The sequence below is a fragment of the Nomascus leucogenys genome, chromosome 25 (assembly GCF_006542625.1).
Source record: "Nomascus leucogenys isolate Asia chromosome 25, Asia_NLE_v1, whole genome shotgun sequence".
Classification (NCBI taxonomy): Eukaryota; Metazoa; Chordata; class Mammalia; order Primates; family Hylobatidae; genus Nomascus; species Nomascus leucogenys.
The window spans coordinates 27,312,205-27,331,266 of record NC_044405.1 but is presented as its reverse complement, the minus strand read 5'-3'; the positions used below and the strand labels follow the sequence as shown (position 1 = coordinate 27,331,266).

At 53.5% G+C, this 19,062-nt stretch overlaps 1 protein-coding gene across 5 annotated transcripts in view; it reads right to left on the bottom strand.

The window, feature by feature from the left end:
• The window catches only part of ABCG1 (ATP binding cassette subfamily G member 1), an 81,344-nt gene that overhangs the window by 26,825 nt on the left and 35,457 nt on the right, over window positions 1-19,062 (bottom strand). For all 5 annotated transcript variants that reach the window (XM_030806077.1, XM_030806078.1, XM_030806079.1 and 2 more), the window contains exons 3-5: window positions 5,908-6,025; window positions 3,597-3,729; window positions 102-152 (exon numbers count right to left, since the gene is read on the bottom strand). In XM_030806077.1, the coding sequence (XP_030661937.1) occupies window positions 102-152; window positions 3,597-3,729; window positions 5,908-6,025 (302 nt within the window). The remainder of the gene's footprint in view (window positions 1-101; window positions 153-3,596; window positions 3,730-5,907; window positions 6,026-19,062) is intronic.

The following is a 19,062-nucleotide window of genomic DNA, read 5'->3' as shown; positions in this document are numbered from 1 at the left end:
AACAAACAAAAGCCAGTGCCAAAGTGCTCCGGCAGGCACACCTTCCACATGCACTTCATGCACTTTCTGGACCACTTGTGGGCCCCGAAAAACCCACTTACCATCTCCCTTCTGCCTTCATCCTTCTCCTGAAGCTTCAGATGTGCCGACACCTGCAGGGGACAAGGACAACAGTGTGGAAGCAGAACAGACGGCCATTGGCAGTGTTAGCCTCATGCCCGCACTGCAGGCCATGGTGCAGCTAGCCAAGATGCAGCTAGCCACGGTGCCACTAGCCACGGTGCAGCTACCCACAGTGCAGCTAGCCACAATGCCACTAGCCACAGTGAAGCTAGCCACAATGCCACTAGCCACGGTGCTGCTAGCCACGGTGCAGCTACCCACAGTGCAGCTACCCAGTGCAGCTAGCCACAATGCCGCTAGCCACCGTGCAGCCAGCTGATCACCATGGAAAACCCAAGGCGTTCTTGGCTTCTGATGCCCCCTGCTTTAACAATGGTAAGATCGCAGGAGAGCAGTCCATGTGTGATGCTTCCTGCTATCTCAGTTGAATTCTCTGCTGTACCCAAGAGACAAATCAGATGTGGGCCATTTAGAGGTAAGAAAGCCCCAGGCATCAGGGGCTTGGTGACCAGCCTGGGCGGAACCAGTGGTGCGAGTTAGGAATTCCACAAACCGCCTGTTAAACTGCTGAGGCTTGAACTTATCCACAGGGAGAGTCATTACAGCACAGGAATTTACGAGGGCGACACACCAGGATGCCGCGTTTTGTTGTTGTGTTTTTTGAGATCACATTTGCTAACACAGCACTGGGCTCCTGGCCCTGCTTGGGAAAACCCAGAGTAGATCACCATGCGCAGGACGGGCCTTGCTTCCACCCTCCTGCCTCCTGTGGCCTCGGGCAAACACGCAACCTCCATTTCCTCACCGGCACAACGGTGAGGTTAAGCTCTGTCCACCTCATTAGCTAGAGAAGTTGCTCTGAGGATCAGAGGAGAGGGTGAGATGCAGGGCGGTGGCAGGTTGGCGGGCGGGGTGTGAGGCAAAGAGGTCTCAGGCCCCAGAGTTGGACAGGGTCAGGCCCACGCTCCTGCCATGTGACACTGCCTGCCATTTCTCAGTCTGCCTGGCTGCAAGGGTGAAAAGCTTAAAAATGCATAACTGTGTCTGATGTGGGATCGGGACTCCGCAATGGGCAGCCAATATCTCCTCCGTGTGAGACAGGACCTTGAGTGGTGACACATACCATAGCCTCAAAGTATTTCTCCACGGCCTCATGAAATTCTCAGAATCAAAATCGTGCTGAATTTGATTGTGAAAATAGATCATTTCACAGCAGGTTCGGTGGCGAGGTTGGGAGAGGACAGCAGGAGTCCCTAGTGGCATCTGTGGAGAATGTAGCCATTGAGCTGGGGTCCCAATGAAGGGTCTCGAGCATGTGGCCATGGGGTTCATTCAAGAACTCACTGAGAAGCCAAACTCGGGCTACCCAAGACGCAGGAGCTGTTCAGGAATAAAGAGGGTGTGCATGGAGCTTGCACTTATGGCATATATGGAACAGTGAACATTAGGGTCAAGAAAAACTTCACAGCTGCTCTGCAGCATCTGTTTGCCAACTCCTCAGAGGTCCTCTGTGCCCCATCTGAACATCCATTTGGAGGCCAGGTTAGCAGTCAGGGCTCCATGGGGCATACACTGTCCAGGGAGGCTGGGCCCAGGGGAATGGTGTCCGCTCACCCACAGAACACACAGGACCAGGGAACACGAATGGGAACAGCCCCACAGGTTCCTCTGTTTCTGTTTCTCCACAAAGAAGTTTAGGGAGCAGATCATGTGTCTGTAAACGTAACCTGCTTTTCTTTGCTGAGCTGAGAACCCCTTGGCATTCCCCTTCACATGACACTCTCAGACACCATTGGGAAGAAGCTTTGCCCAACCCAAGTCAGGGTCTCTCCAGGTGGAAAACCAAGGCGAACCCCCATCTACTGACCAAAGCACAGAGCAGACCAAGCTGAGGATGTCCCCTAGGGTGTCAGGAGAGACATGAAGCCTGGGACTCTTCTTTTGCAGCAAACAAGGAGGAAGCAGAAATATAAACAGTCCCCCACATAAAGCCAGCCATGACTGGCAACTGGAGCTGCACACTGATTTTCAATCTCCTCTTAATGGGAGGATTCTCATGGCTGCCTCTGCTCACAGTTAGGCCCATGTGGTTTCAGTCACCATGTGCTGGGCCTTTAAAAAAAAAAATGGCCCCTGCTGGGCGCGGTGGCTCACACCTGTAATCCCAGCACTTTGGGAGGCTGAGGTGGGCAGATCACGAGGTCAGGAGTTCAAGACCAGCCTGAACAACATAGTGAAACCCCAACTCTACTAAAAATACACAAATTAGCCGGGCATGGTGGTGGGCGCCTGTAGTCCCAGCTACTTGGGAGGCCGAGGCAGAAGAATCGCTTGAACCTGGGAGGCGGAGGTTGCAGTGAGCTGAGATCGTGCCACTGCATTCCAGCCTGAGTGACAGAGCGAGACTCTGTCTCAAAAAGAAAAAAAAACAAAAAAAAACCAGGCCCTGGAAACCCAGAGCCATGGCACTTGGCTGGGTCACGGTCTGTCCAAGGAGCACAACCAGCTATTCCAGAAACCCAGGCAGAGGATACCCCCTGGACCCTTCTGTGGCCCCAAGAGGGGAAGATGTTTTTAAACTTCCGCAAATACTGAACTTATCCACAGAGGACATAAGTGAAGACACCGTGGGGAAGCTTACTAGGAGTGAAAAGAAACAGTGACCAAGTTGAATTGATTAGGCACCAACTGTATGCCAGAATTCTACCCCACCTTCCCTGTATTTTCCCTTTCAATATTTACACCAAGCCCGTACGGTCTTGCAGATGAGGACACTGAGGCTGTGAGGATAAAGCAGGTGCACAGCAAGGAAGCTGAGCTGGCAGTTAAAGGTGCGCCTTTGAAGGCAGACAGCTCTGGCCACGTGTGGCCATCAGCAGCCGTGTGACCCTGGGCTCCTGGCTTAATTGGGGGAAGCTCCATTTCCCACCCACTTTCTTAGGATGACCTATCTGGTGTGTGTAGAGCTATGTGCTCGGGGCCTGGGACCCAGGAGATGCTCGGCCACTGCTGGTTTCATTTTCCCACCTGGGAGGCAGGTGAGTCAGAGGAATAGACCCTTGGTATCCTGACCAAGGCACCAGGTGAGTGGGTGCTTGGGCCAAAGACAACGGAATGACTCAAGGATGGCCGACAGGAAGGAGAATCCCAAGCACTGGCCTGCAGGGGAAATAGGATGGTGGCTGCCCTGGAGAGGATCACCCAGGCCAGCCGGGTTAATAACCTTCTCAGAAACTTGACCCCAACCCTGCCAAACAAGGTCTATTAAACTCACAGTCTTGGGGGGTTTGGGATGATGCTGCCTGTCCCAACAGCAAGTCTGGTGTTAGAACTCCGCTGACCCTGTGCAGGCTGCGTGGCAGAGCCCTTGGGTCCCTCGCAGATGGGCATTCAGCCAGTGCTGTGTCTAATGTGGGGGCTGGGGACAGGTGGCAGGGGCGGGGCGGGGCGGGGCGGGGCGGGGCGGAGCTCACCATCATGGCCTCCTGCACAGTGAGGTGTGGCAGCAGCATGTCGTCCTGCATGATGTAGCAGGACACCTTCCGGAAGCAGCGCAGGTCCCGGGGCAGGCCGTTGATGAGGACGGCGCCCTTCATGCCCGTCTCCCTGCAGAGCCAAGGACAGGAGAAGCCATCAGCCGGGCTCCTGCTCCTCCTCCACCTCGCGGGGCAGCAGAGGGGAGCCAGAGAGGGGGGCTTGCCTCCCAGCATCTTCCCAGCTGGACCACTGGCCACAGGGACCCTGAGGGGCAGAAAGGGACCAGACCTCGCTAGTACTGCAGCAATCAGGAGGAAGAAATTCCACAGAGAAAGCGCCCGGTGGGAAGAGGAAACCTCACACAGGCCTCCGTGGGATGGCGTGTTTATTATACTAAGGGTAACGGCAACACTTTCTTGACCTACCAAACAAAGATACGCAGGGATGGTCCTATATGCGGCCGTGAGGTCGGGATGCACAGCCCCTGGATTTGTGGGGGTCTGTAACATTGTCTTCTGAACAATTCTGTGTGTAGCTCAGGCTGCACCCAACTGCCCAAAGGCCAGACCTCTGCAGACTTCAGGCCTGGGAAGGAGCACCAGCAGAGAGGGGCCTGGGGCCCGGACCGGCTCTGCTGAGTGGATGGCCCTTCTCCACCAGGGAGAATTCTCTCTGCTGAGCAGGCTGAGAGCCTCCTACGTGCTCATGTGAGGTGCACCAGGCACACTCATTCACTGGCTGGTTCATCAGCTCACTGCAGACCTACTGTGCGCCTCTGCCGCCTGCCGGTCTGGGAGCATCAGTGCAGCCTGGGAACTGGTGCGTGCCACAGGCAGTCTATATGCTATGCTTCTAAGGATCCAGTCTTTCTAGCCCTACCTCCTAGATGTTATGGAGAATAAAACAGGCGAATCTATGGAGACTAATGAAAGCATGTCCAGCTTCCAACTTTACTCAGCTTGTTACTATGACTGTGGGCCTGCGGCCAGGTCCCTCCTCTCCTCCAGGCACAGGCTGGACTCAACTGGCTTCCCCTGGATCCCCAGGTCTGAAGGCCCCATCCTGAGTGGCCTGCGCCAAGCACCCATACAGGCTGCCAGGAGCTGTGGGTGTATTGATGATCTGAGAAACAGCCACCCCTGCAAGAATACTCCACTCCCCTCTGGCCCTGCATCACTCTGAGAATTCAACTTTAACCTTTAGATGTGACTGTCACAGGCAGGAATTTGCCATAAGTGAGGTTTTTTCAAATCCCAATTTTCTGGCATTAAGGTGTAATTCAGAAGCTCTAAGGAAAAGGGTGATATTTGCCATTTTTTCAGTAAATGAAATTATTACTATTATTACTATTTGCCAAAGTTAGTAAAGAAAACCAATCAGACATGAAAATAACTGACTTTAACAGAGCATTTTCTAAACGCTTCTGAAGATTCTAATCTAAGTTTTCTAATCATTCCCACATGGATGACATTGGACACAATGGTCGCCAAACTTGTTTTTTTTGTTGTTGTTGTTGTTTGTGTTTTTGAGATGGAGTCTCGCTTTTGTCACCCAGGCTAGAGTGCAGTGGCACGATCTCGGCTCACTGCAACCTCTGCCTCCTGGGTTCAAGTGATTCTCCTGCCTCAGCCTCCTAAGTAGCTGGGATTATAGGCACTTGCCACCACGCCCAGCTAATTTTTTCTGTATTTTTAGTAGAGACAGGGTTTCATCATGTTGGCCAGGCTGGTCTTGAACTCGTGACCTCAGGTAATCCGCCTACCTCGGCCTCCCAAAGTGCTGCAATTACAGGTGCAAGCCACTGCACCCAGCTCAAACTTCTAAACAACTAAGACCATCACAAGCCCCAGCCAAACAGTTCTCATTCTCTTCCGAAAATGCCTTGTCTCTCTTCAACTTGCATTTGCTCCTGTTCTCTCCAAGTTCTCTGGCCACCCATCTCCCTGAACTCGACCTTCCTACCTCCTCCTGTCCCTTTAGCCAGGCTGAGCTCATCCAGGGTGCTGCTGTGGCCACTGTGCCCAGGGACCCCTCTCTGAGCATGGCTCTCCACCCATCACATGTCCCTTGGCAAGTGCAGCCTCTCAATGTCACTCTCTCCCCTGGACCCAGTTCCCTTCACAGATTCCAGAGCTTCCTGATCCCACCTTGTGCTCTGCTGAAGCCTGTATATACAGAGCATTAAGAAGCTACTGCTGTAGACCACAGCCTGCTCCAGGTGACGGGGCTGATGGAAGGAGCTCCACTGTTGCCATTGCTGGCCTGACACCCAGGTGAGAACTTTGCGCCCTGGGCAGGGATGCTCACCTGTATCCAGCCAGGATGTTCATCAGTGTGGACTTCCCGGCCCCGGAAGGACCCATAATGGCCACCAGCTCACCACTACTGAACTTCCCAGAAATTCCTTTCAGAAGGGTCTTGTATCCTGCAAAAAGCAGATCATATTCATATTCGTTTCATTTTGTTTTATCTCTATGCAGTAAATATGCAAATGTTCAAGTACACATGACCAAGGCCAAAGGCAACCTTTGACATGCATCATAGAAAAGGCTGCATTCCAGGGAAGAACATGAACTTCGTGTCTTTTGAGTTCCCTGGTCTACTTCTTCAACTGCATTTCACGGGTTATAATAATGATAATAATTACCAGCACGTGTGTAATGCTTTAGAGCTTACAAAGCACTTTCCCACTCATTGTCTAGTCTATGGGGAATCCACCATTTCCGTCTCAGAGTGAGGAAGCGATGTCCGGCAGACCCAGGTGACCTGCCCAGGCCCTCGGCCAGTGTGGGCAGAACCCAGCTCTGAGCTGCAGCACTACCAGCTTGCTCCTGCCCCGATATGCTATGCATGTGTCTGTATTAGTTAATAATTCACTTACTGCATCTACAAATTATTTATGCTTTATATATTTATGTAAGTATAAATTATGTATATATAATTTATTTATAAATAATCAACATATGATTAAATAATCAATATATTATTAATCCCTTAATTAATAATTAAGAAAGTTTGTCATTTTGCAGCCACACCAAACTGCTTTGGAATTTCTGCCAAGTATCCATCTGAGAGCTTTATAAAAGGGGAAAAGCTACACATCCCAAGCAAAGCCACATTAATTTTTTTTTCAAATAGACTGTTTAAAAGTGCTGTAAATAATAAAACAGAAGCAACTGGATGCATAGATAATGTCTCCCAATCCAGGGGCACTTCTCAGTGTAGTATCAGATCAGAAGCCACTGTTAAATGATCAAGAATCATGTGAATGCAATTTTAGCTCCCACATGTTTCAGAGGACCTAATGAGACAGGGACCCGTGGGGTCCTTGGCCCAGTCCCGTGTTTTAGACTTTCTCCCGGTCCCCAGCTGGGCACCCAAGCCTGTATGTTTCCAAGAGTCTGGCCCAGGGGAGTTTGCTCCCTGCCGTCTTCCTGTCTTTCGTAGACAGGACACTGGAAAATGCCGACCTGTCACCAGGTGCTGCCTTAATTTGGATGTGGAGTCCCTGAGGCCTTGTTTAGGGGAGTCAGAGAGCTGCGGAAGCCAGTCAGGAAGCTTGGGACTGCCACTCATTACAGACAGGGCGGTTGTCGCCCCAGGGAGGGCCAGGAGAGTCATCCCAGTGGGGGTAGGCGCACAGGAAGAAAGGGCTGGGGCTGGAGAGCAGCTCAGAGCTGCAGGTGAACCAGCTCGTACAACAGGACTGTGGATGACACAGCACTTGAGGCCTAAACAGATTAGCGGGGCTGGAGGAGGACTGGGAACCCCAAGAATAGCCCTTCTGCTGAGCCATGGGTGCCCCTCAGTGGACAGGCAGACAGAAAAGCTGGGGACCACAGAGACCCTTCCTCCACAGGAGCAAGCTCCCTGCACCACGGAGTACTGCAGCACTTCAGGGACCCAGGCCCCCGAGGACCCAGGCGATATCCCCAAGAAAGCACTAAATGCTGGGTACCTGCTAATTACCGTCTCTTGTCTATTCAGGGTGGAAGTGGTGCTGCTCCCCAGCAAACCTCCCTTAGGCTGTGTCCTCTCAAACTTATGAGCTGCCTGAAGACGCCCAGTCACTGAGCTCAGCAGCAGCCATCATCTGACCATGGCCATAACACACCTGAGGGTTCATGCCTCGGGCTCTAAGAAACCTCTCTCCCTCCGTCCAGGGCAGGCAGGGCCCACCTCTCCTTCTGGGCACAGCCTCTGAGTTCTCACCTTTGACAGTGCCCGGGGCTGACCCTCCATGCTGGGGCTCACTGGGGCACCCAATGATCACCCTGGCTAGAGGAAGCACATATAGGCTGCAATGACCCCTAGGACCCCAGGAACAGGACACAGCGTGGAGGCTGGGAGCATTCGGCCCTCTCATGGGGAGAGCACGGCAGGTGGTGTCAGGCTGGTCTTGCTATTGAGAACCACCAAACTGGAATTTGCACCAAACAGAGAGTGCATGCAACTGGGGCTGCAGGTGTCCACTCCACCTGGCCCTCATGGGGTCCAGCAGTGGACACAAGACCCAATTCAGGGCTGTACTTCTCGAATATTAGAAACTTGTTTTTCTTTCTTTTTTTAAAAAAAGACATGCATTTGGAATTGAAGAATCTTAAAAGTGGCTCTGGAAACAAAGTCCAGTAAACATTAGTCTGCCCTGCTGTGGGACAGCCCGGGTACAACAGCGACCTTGTGCAGGTCTAAAAGTGAGTCCCGGGCTGAGGGGCCCAGGAAACACCAGTCAGAGGCTTCCTGTGGTAGTTGGGTTTCCTGAGTATCCAGCACGCGCACACACACACACACACACACACACACACACACCCCCCTCTATTTATGTAAGGAAATCAGCCTCCCCGCAGAGCCCTGTGCTTGGTTCCCCTTACAGAAATATAAAGTGAAGATGCGACCATCCCGCCCCGCCTGCCCTACTTTCCCACCCCTGAGCTCTGCTCAGCCCACTTCTTGGCATAATGGACACGCACCTGCCTCCCTGTCCTTGTGGGCTCTCTTTCACAGGGTGCGCTGTCTTCCACTGTTTTTCTGGCTGGGATAGTGAGCGCCCAGGATAACAAGTGCAGAGACTGCCAGAGCCAGGCCCAGGGAAGGCCCATCAGCCCCGTGCAGGATGCCCAGGTTCAGTATTTGAAACGGCCAGATGCTAGCCCAGAGCAGAGCTTAGACACATCACAGACCAGATCAGAGCCGCAGACCAGAACAGACAGACCAGAACAGCCAGACCAGAACTTAGATAGAACCCAGACCAGACCCCGACAGAACCCAGACCAGACCCAGACAGAACCCAGACCAGACCCAGACAGAACCCAGACCAGACCCAGACAGAACCCAGACCAGACCCAGACAGAACCCAGACCAGACCCCGACAGAACCCAGACCAGACCCAGACAGAACTCAGACCAGACCCAGACAGAACCCAGACCAGACCCAGACAGAACCCAGACCAGACCCAGACAGAACCCAGACCAGACCCAGACAGAACCCAGACCAGACCCAGACAGAACCCAGACCAGACCAGAGCCCCAGACCAGAAACTAAATGGAACTCAGATAAAAACTGCAGACCAGAACCCGTGAGAGCGCTAGGCGGGCAGGGCCGGCCTCTGTGAGCCTGGGTGGAAGGAAGGCTCCACTCCCCATTTATCTTTAATCAGTGTCTGTTTCCCCCTTTCCCTGCACCAACCCTAAAGTCTTTATCAATTGCTGGGTTGTCTCTGAGCACTGCATGCTAAGAAGAAATGATGCAACTTAATCCTTTTTTAGGGGACATAAATTCATAGTCAATTAATCAAGGCAAAAAAAAGCCATAAGTTCAACCAGACTCCTCTGGGAAATGGAAAGAAATGAGAGGTGAGGGCCATCAAGAACCAGAGGAGATAATGGGGTCTGAGCAGGGCCCCAGGCGCCAGACACCTGCTCAGGAATTAATTCCCTAAGTGACACCAGCAGGCTACGTATCTTCTTGGGGCCCTAATGTCGACATCTGTAAAACAGAACCGGACAAGATGGTTTCTAGTGTAGTCTTAACTACCCTAGAAAGGAAGCAAGTGCTCTATGAGCCTGTGAAAATCCTTGCTCCTTAACACAAAATATGGGAGCTTAGCAAGGGGCACAACTAGCAGTGCCCGGGGCTGTGGTCATCGCCAGAGGACAGAGATGGGAGGATGATAGAAGAGTGCTCCAGATAGGGTGGCGACGGACTGTCCTTGGAGCCGCAGACCTGCATGATCAGAGAGGAGCAAATCCCTTGGGATATTCCAAAGACAACCCACAGAGTCTATCTCTGTCCCTTTTACGGTTTGTTCCCTAAGATGATGCATACTTGGGAGAGACGGGAACAGGGCAGGCTGCTTCTTCGGAGCTACTCACTATAAAAGGAGCAGTGGAAGCACCTTGATCCCAAACCCTCCTAATCAGACTCACCTTGGCTGAATTTCATATTGCAATTCTGTTGTTTTATCTTATTTTATTTATTTATTTTGAGACAGAGTCTCGCTCTGTCACCCAGGCTGGAGTGCAGTGGCGCGATCTCGGCTCACTGCAAACTCTGCCTCCTGGGTTCAAGTGATTCTCCTGCCTCAGCCTCCCGAGTAGCTGGGATTACAGGTGCGTGACACCATGCCAGGCTAATTTTTTGTATTTTTAGTAGAGACGGGGTTTCACTGTGTTAGCCAGGATGGTCTCGATCTCCTGATCTCATGATCCACCCGCCTCGGCCTCCCAAAGTGCTGGGATTACAGACGTAAGCCACCACGCCCGGCCTCATATTGCAATTCACAAATCCACTGTCAAAGCAAAACCAAGAGCAAGCCCACTTATCCAGGCTGAAGAGAGAAGAACCCTGTCCAGGAAGGGGAGGCCTGCAGATGAATCTCTCAAGCCACGAGGGGCAAGCTATGGCAGTGCGCGAGGGGGCTGCCTCACTAAGGGGGAGGCCAGGGCCAGCAGGACGCCGCTGACTGCAGAGGTGGAGAAAAATGTCTCCAGGCCATCCCGGCCTGCAGTCCTGAGCCAGCTCGCAGTCCGGTGTAGTGGACCAGAGGTGCACATCTGGAAAGCCTGAGAAGTCAACAGCGGTCAGGCCGCCCTGCGGTGTGTTAGAGCTGACCCCTTTCCAGGGCTCATCCTCTCACAGCCCTAGAGGCCGGAAGTCCTCACTGGAAGTGTCCTCAGGGCCATGCTCCCCTGAAGGTGCTAGGGGAGGACCTCCCCTGCCTCTGCCAGCCGCTGGTGCTCCAGGTGTTCCCTGATTCGTGGCTGCCTCCCTTGATCTCTCCTCTGTCTGCGCGTGGGCCTCTCCCCTGTGTGTCTGTGACTGTGTCCAAATTCCCATCTTCTTATCCAGACAGCTGTCATATGGGATCAGGGGCCTGCCCTACTTCAGCATGACCTCATCTTAACTAATGCCATCCGCAGTGACTCTGTTTCAAGTAAGGCCACATTCTTAGGGAGCAGGGGTTAGAACTTCAACATACCTATTTGGGGGACACAACTCAACCCACAGCAGAGCACAATGCTAGGGAGAAAGCGTCACCCGGGGCTGCTGCACTGGATGCGGCCTCCAGGAGGAAACTGACCTGTGAGTGCCGGAATGAGGGCCGTGAGGGCCTGAGCACTCTGGACTCTGTTACCAGGGGTGCAGCCCTGCCCGAGCACAGCTGCAGCTCCTAAGAACCCCTGTGTGCACTCGGAAAGATGGTGTGAAGCTGTCCTGCATGGGGATGGGGGGCCAGCACAAGCGAGCACCAACAAGCTGGCTCTGGTCCCAAGGAGCTCAGCCGAAGGGCCCAAGAGGTGGGCACCCAAAGTCCCTCACACAGTGACTCCAGAAGAAGGTGGCTCCGAGGAGCCTGCTCAGATCTGACTGTACTCAAGGAGAGGAGTGTGAGCCAGGCTGGCCGGGGAGCATGGCACCCTCCCACCCACTGTCTGCCACCACGGGCAGAAACCATGAGAGCTAGTGGCCTCAAGGCCAAAGATGGAGTCCTGATGTTGTCAAGGCTTCCCAAGACCCAACCCTCCCTCCCCGTGCACGTGCCCCCAGTCAAGACCCTGGAGAGCTCCCCAGAGCACACCAACCAGCACCCCAAACAGCGCTCCTCTATCCCATCTCTCCTGGTCCTCCCCTTTCCCCATGTGGCCATCTCTCCCCCACCTCCTTCCCTCTCTCCTCTGTCTCCCTCTCTCTCCTCTATGTCTCTCCCTCTCTCTCTCTCTCTCCACCTTCTCTCTCTCGCCCTTCACCTTTCTTTTGCCAGCATCCTCTGAGAAGTAGGAACCTCACCTTTCCATCTCTAAACATTCGGCCCTGGCCCAGTGCGGATACTCGAATGGCACTGAATGGATGGATGAATGGATGAATGGATGAACAGATGGGTGGATGGATGGATGGACAGACAGATGGATGAATAGATGAATGAATGGATGGATAGATTGACGGATGGACGGATGGATGGGTGGATGGATGGACGGACGGATGGACAGAGGGACGGACGGATGGATGGATGAACAGATGTTTAAAAACCATGCAGATGAAGCATTTAGTAATGTTTACAATTAAGTGAATACTAAAGAGTTTCCTGAGTTATCGCCTCCTTCAGAATGAGCCACTTTTAGAACATTAGAGATTCAGAGACAGCCTGTGCAGACATCCCGAATTCCAGTGATCATGAGTATAAGGAGGCAACGTTGGAATGAAGCTGCTCCTCCTAAAGGCCAGCTGGCCAACCCCAAACCAGGCACCCCAGATGAGCAGGGCATCCGACAGCCGCCACATGACGCACGTCTTCTTCTGCTTCCGGCTCTGTCACTGCCCTGGAGGCCCTGAGAATGTCAGCTCCATGAGGACGTGAGCAAGACCAGCTTCTTGATTATCATGCCCCACGAGCCTGGAATGGAGCCTGCATGACGGTTACTGGAAGGAAATGTTCGTGGCACTCACAAGACAGGAAGGGGCTCTTGGCACAGATGAACCTCGAGCAACACCCCGTCTCAGGCAATGCCGTGGCCTTGTCTTCTCTTCCCACACCTCCCTTCTGACGGGACAGACCCCTTTGGGACCAGAGCCATCAGGCAATGCCCAGAGGCCACTGCAGGCCCAGCCGCCTGGCCCCTCCCCACAGTCTAAGGGCAGGATCAACCTACTTCAGGCATTTTTACGGGGTCGCTGGCTCCCTCTGTCTTGTGTTACATAAGCACAAACCCCTCCCCAAGTGGGTGAGACAGAAGTCATCAGGAAACCTGCAGCCAATGGCCATGGAAATGTGCCTGCTATGTTCACTTCTGAGTAATTATGTTTTGCTGTAAATGTGCCTGTTGTGTTCACTTCTGAGTAATTATGTTTTGCTGTAAATGTCGCTGAGGTGTAGAAAATACACAGAAGTGCGCGGACTGTAAACACACAGCTTCACGTGCTTTTCTAGAATGAACACACCAGGGTCCCAGCCCCCAGATCAGAACTGGGACGTGGCCCGCTCCTAGGAGCTCCCTCACGCCCCCTTCCTGTCACTTCAGGGATAACTACTTTTAAATCTAAAGTAAACCCCCAAAGGTGTTGATTTTTAAACAAAGAAATACAACTTTTCCAAAACAAACAATAAAAAAGACAGTTTCCTCCCTTGGAAATGAAGGCAACATTCCCTTGCCCATGGAAAAATCAAGGCACCTTTCTGAGATGGAGATTGCCCCCCAGTAATCCCGTGAGCCCTGTTAGCTGCTGTGGCTGGGCTATACCACTTGCCAGACAGCCCCTGGGACAAGGTGGTTCGGGTCTAGAAGGAATTTCAGGAAGGCAGTGAATGTTTACATTTCCTACATTAGCTAACAGTGCTTCACAAAGAGAACCGATACCTGTCAACTGTCAACACCTAGGAAGAGTCAGGGGACATGGCGACATCGCTCGGGGCTGGGAGAGTTTTCCTCACTCTGTAGAAATGTGCCCTTGAAGGAGGCACAGGCAGAGCCAGCCCAGTCCCCGGACAGAGGCCATGAGGCACAGAACTGGCCTCGCCAGGCCAGAGCTCACTGGGGTGGGCGTGGCGCCAGCCTTGCTCCTGTCACTCCGCTTAGGCCTCACAGCAAGCGAGTACTACGTCCTTCTCCATCTTTTACAGGTGACATACAGAGCTTGGAGAGGGTTAATGACCTGCCCAAGGCCACACGGTAGGTCAGCAGAGGATCCAAGATTCCAACCCCTTCTGCCAAACCTGGAGGCGGCTCTTGCACCCGGGGCCATCAGTGCCTTTGCCAGGCCCCGCAGTGCGGTTCCCAGCTGTTCCCCTCCTCTCTCCCTCCTCCTTCCCTCCTCCCTCCCTCCTCCTCTGAGTGGGCATATTCTCATTGAATCAATACAGTCAGCTCAATCCAGAATTGTGCATTTAGTCTGATATTGCATGAAATATTGAACAGAGGATCAGAAGGAATTTCAAGCCTTTCCCCTTATAAAGAAGAAACCCCGTGGGTCCCCTAAGGCTAAGAATACCACCCAGGTGTGGGCAGGGTAGCTCGCAGCGCTGATGCAGTGAGATGCTCTGAAAGCTACAGCTGTAAGCATTCCTATGCCCATTCAAAGAGATCGTCACTTGTGCAACTGACCTTTATCTTTCAATTTATTTTTCATTCCACAAAACATCCTCATAAAAAAGGAGAATTCTTGCCAGGGTGTGGGAAGGTCTCCTGTCCTTTGGGGAGGACTCAAGCCCTGTTTACATGAAGGACTCCTTGCAGCCTCTGCTAGGAAGTATCCTTCCCCAAGCCAAATGCATGCTCCCTAAAGCTTCGTGTGAGAAAAATCTCTCCTACTACCTGCCCAGCAACCAAGGGATCTGAGCACCTAGGGAACCATTAGCCCCCCAGTCCTGGTTACCTGCAGAACATAATAAGCAAGTGACTAGCTCACTCTGGTTTCACTGAACGAGCTGCAGTTTGGAAAGGGGTCGGCTGCCTCTCCAGAGACCCTGGGGAAGATGGGTCATCGGGTTTTGTTTCCCAGCAGCACCAACAAAGGCGTGTTGTCCACCTGCACCGGGCTGGGCTGAGACCAGGTGAAGGGGGCACCGGCAGAGAATCAGGGCCTTGTTTTGTGGTTGTCCAAATGTCAAATGTCACTCTGATATCTCAGCGTTCTGACCTCTCCGTGAGTTAAGTACGCCATTAACATAGCTGTGGATAATCAGCAGGCACAAGAGGCCGTCCTGTGTTTACGGAGCTCCGCGGCCGAGGCCGCCGCGTGTTTCGCCATCCTTGCCCTGTTCACTCACCCTCCAGCTTCCCGAGCGGGCCGGGCCAGGCAGGACATTCCTCTTCCAAGCCAGAGCGAGGCAATGCATCTCTTCACAAGCGGGCAGTCCCGGATGTACAGAGGGATGCTCGCTTGGGTTTCAGTGGAGAGAGGGGGTGGGGAGCTGCCCAAGCTTCCCCAGGCCCCTGTGGATTCTGTGCCCCTTCGACCAGGCCAGGGAGTCTGCGATGGAGTTTCCTACCCTGCCTGTCTGTTTTCTCAGGAGTCATCCTCTCTCATGGGAGAAGATGCCACGCAACAACCGGCCGCTCCCATCGCCCCACATCCAGGAGGTCAGCTTTCCAACCGCAAACATCAAAACACTGCCACCCCGGCCTGAGCACAGCAGGGTATCTGAAATCCCCTCACAAACTCACAAATGCCTCTGTTTAGTAAACATGCAGCCGGCAGGACTCCAAAGCTGCCTGGGGGGGGGCAGGTGGGGGTGGGGGAGAGGGGGAAGGGGACAAGAGCACCCCCCCCACCCCCCGTACTAGAAGAATAAAGAGGGTAGAAAATGGGAGAGAGGGGCCGGGCACGGTGACTCACGCCTGTAATCCCAGCACTTTGGGAGGCCGAGGCGGGTAGATCACGAGGTCAAGAGATCGAGACCATCCTGGCTAACATGGTGAAACCCCATCTCTACAAAAAATACAAAAAATTAGCCGGGTGTGGTGGCATGTGTCTGTAGTCCCAGCTACTCAGGAGGCTGAGGCAGGAGAATCGCTTGAACGTGGGGGGCGGAGGAGGTTGCAGTGAGCTGAGATGGTGCCACTGCACTCCAGCCTGGCAGAGACAGACTCCATCTCAAAAAAAAGAAAATGGGAGAGAGGGAGGCACACAGCTGTGGGGCCGTGGGGAAAAGTGGGTAGCTCATGGGGGAACAGAGGTGGGGTTTGCTTTCTGGGTCCTTGTTCAGTTTCTGGGGTGCCTCTATTTTCTTTCCTTCCTGCTAAGGGATATTTTCCTCTCCTTGGCTCCTTGGCAGGAGCTGGGTGGGGCTGAGTGCAAAGACTGAGAGGGGAAGTAAGAAGTCCATCCTGCTCCACTGTCACCTCTAATGCCACCAGTTGGTGTGCGTCTGGTGGAGGGGTCACTGGGGAGTTGGGGCCCTCCCATGCGGCTCCTCTCCTCCCTAAATAACATGGTTTTAGATACTCTGGTGAGCTCTTTTGAAAATCTTTTCAACTTCAAAAGAACCCAAACAAAATCCTGCAGAGGGAACCCTGGGGAGGAAGACTCTGCCACGCTCAGGCTCCCCGGCTCGTGTTTCACAGGTGATGAGCCCCTGGCAGGAGCAGCAGCGTCATGGGTCTCAGCATCTCAGGCCCCCTCAAGAGGGGCCCTGGCCCCAGCCGGGCCACCATTCAGCTGCGCAGTGGAAGCTGGGTCCTAGACATGCTTGGCGCCCAATGCCACCTGCAGGGTTGAAGTGAGCTTCTCCTCCGAATGCCTTTAGGGCCACGTGACCAGCTTCACCCGAGAAGCAACACAACGCATCCTCACCTTCCTCCACGGGATCGCCAGGAAAACCCCAACCATAGGCCCTTCCTGCCCCATGAGCTGCTGACAAGACTTTGCCACTGATAGAGACCACCCCCAGGTGACGGGGCCCTCCCTGGACTTGGACTGACCACGTGCAGGATGCTGCACTGGCCTGAAGAAACCAGCAGGGAAGGGGAAGACCAAGCCAACACCACCATCCAACCCACAGCTGCTGAGCCTCAGGGCCGCTCAAGCCTGGGGGCCTTCTTTCTCCCGCTGTGCCCCTTTGCCATTGGCCTCTCTCTCCCCTGCTCTTTTCCTTTCTTCCATCCAAAGGGAGGAGGCAATGGGCTAACGAGAAAACACCCCAACTCTGCCTCTTCCTAAACCGTGACCTGTGGCAAGTGGCAAATCTGTGAGCTGCTTGCCCTCAGGTATACACCCATCATCGAGTAACTGTGTGGATTACGTGCATGTGCAAATGCCCACTGGTTTGCAAACACGTGGCTCTAGCAATCCTGTCAGTTTCTATCAAATGAGTGACACTTAGGAAACAAGGTAATGGCCAGCTCCTCAGAAGCAATGCCACTCCATTTGCCTCCATAGCCTGAGGGTCCACGTGATGACTCCAGCCAGGGAGCCTCAGTCAATGCACCTTGAGTGGACGGTTGGATGGGGGCATAATGACAATGCTTCAGCCCTCTAGGCCAGACATCGGCACCCTTTTTCCCTGAAGAACTGAATCACAGACATTTTAGATTTTGCAGGACACACAGTCTGTCACAAACACTGAGCTCTCCAGTTTAGCAGAAGCTAAAGCTGCCACCTGTACATCTGTGGCTGTGGCCACTGCAACAAAACTTCACTTACAAACTCAGGCGGAGCACAGATCTGGTCTCCAGGCTGTGCTTTGCTGACTCTGCTCCAGAACTTTGGAGCTGAGCCCAGCACCAGCGACATCTGGGAACGCGATGTCGTCTCTCTCACACCAAGTTATGACTCCCAGGCAGGGGCCTTTGCAAGGTGGAAGAAAATCCAGCTAAGGCTGGGGATGCACCCTGTGTTCTTGGGGGAAGACAGGGCATGAGAACAGGACAACTGAGGCAGGTCTGAGAGAAAGGCAAGCTTGGATCACCACCAGGAACAAGGGAAAGGACTGACTATGCCCTCAAGGAGCCCCAAATCCTACGGTTCTCCAGAATTCTGGAGTGAACGACTCAAACTCCCCTCACATGAGAAGGTTGATTTGTCAGCTGATAAAGAAAGTTCTGGAGCAGCTCCCTCCCCGGTGCTTCTAGACACCCACTGTGCCCTCCTAATTAGGGAACAAAGCTGCTGCTGGTGGCACCACCCAGAGCTGCAGCTTTCAGAGCCACCTGCAGGGGGCAGCCCTCATCCCGAGTCTTAGAGCAGCTGCCAGCAGGCGCCCTGCTCCCCTGAGAGGCAGAGGAAGACTGACCTCGGCTGTTCTTTAGTAGAATGCTCTAGAGGAGGATTAATGGAGGGATGGATGGAGGGATGGATGGAGAGGCTGATAGAGTGGATGGAGATATGGGTGTTTCCAAAATTCAACCGGGTACACAGGGAACATATTCGAGGCAACCCCCAGCTGCAAATCCCAGAGTGAGTTTCAGGAGTGCAGCATTGGGGACTCAGGGTGTGGTGAAATCTGGACGGAGAGAGGGATGCATTGAGGGATGGAGGAAGGGATGGAGGGAGGGATGGGGGGATATGGAAGGTGGGATGGAGGGAGGGATGGAGGGAGGAAAAGAGGAAGGGATGGAGGAGGGATAGAGGAAGACATGAAGGGAGGGATGGAAGAGAAATAGATGGAGAGATAAAGGGAGGGATGGGTGGAGGGAAGAATTAGTGGAGGAACAGATGGAGGGATGGTTGGAGAGGCTTATGGAGTGGATGGGGAAATGGGAGGAAGGATGGATGAGTGGAGGGATGGATGGACAGGCTGATGGAGTAGATGGGGAAATGGGAGGAAGGATGGATGGAGTAAATGAAGGGATGAGTGGAGGGGGGGATTAATGGAGGGATGGATGGAGAGCCTGATGGAGTGGATGGGGAAAAGTGTGGAAGGATGGATGGAGTGGATGAAGAGGTGAGTGGAGGGATGAGTGGAGGGATGGATGGAGAGGCTGATGGAGTGGATGGGGAAATGGGTGGAAGGAGGGTGGAGAAGATAAAGGGAAGGGTGGAGGGATGACTGGAGGGATGGATGGAGAGGCTGATGGAGTAGATGGGGAAATGGGTGGAAGGATGGATGGAGTGGATGAAGGGGTGAGTGGAGGGATGAGTGGAGGGGAGGATTAATGGAGGGATGGATGGAGGGAAGGATCTTCATGAAGCTCAGTCTGTTCCTGAAGAACGCCTTTTCTATCATGGGCCACGTGGTGCGGGGAGACCTCTTGGGACTGTGTATGCAGTTCAGTGGCCAGTGTAAGCACATATTCAAGTATGACATTCTTCTTTGCCACACATTTCAACACATTCTGATTTCTGGAATATTTCATCCACTATGGAAGGCAGTAAGCATCGTAGGAATGTGGCCAAAGTGAGGAGGCTGGCTGGAGTCTGGAGCGCTCAGTTCGGTCCTCCCCCAGGGTCACTGCCACGCCCTACACAGCTGTCTCAGCAACATGCTTTAGGACAAGAACGCTTCGGGTGGAGGGGGAAAGGCCCCCAGCA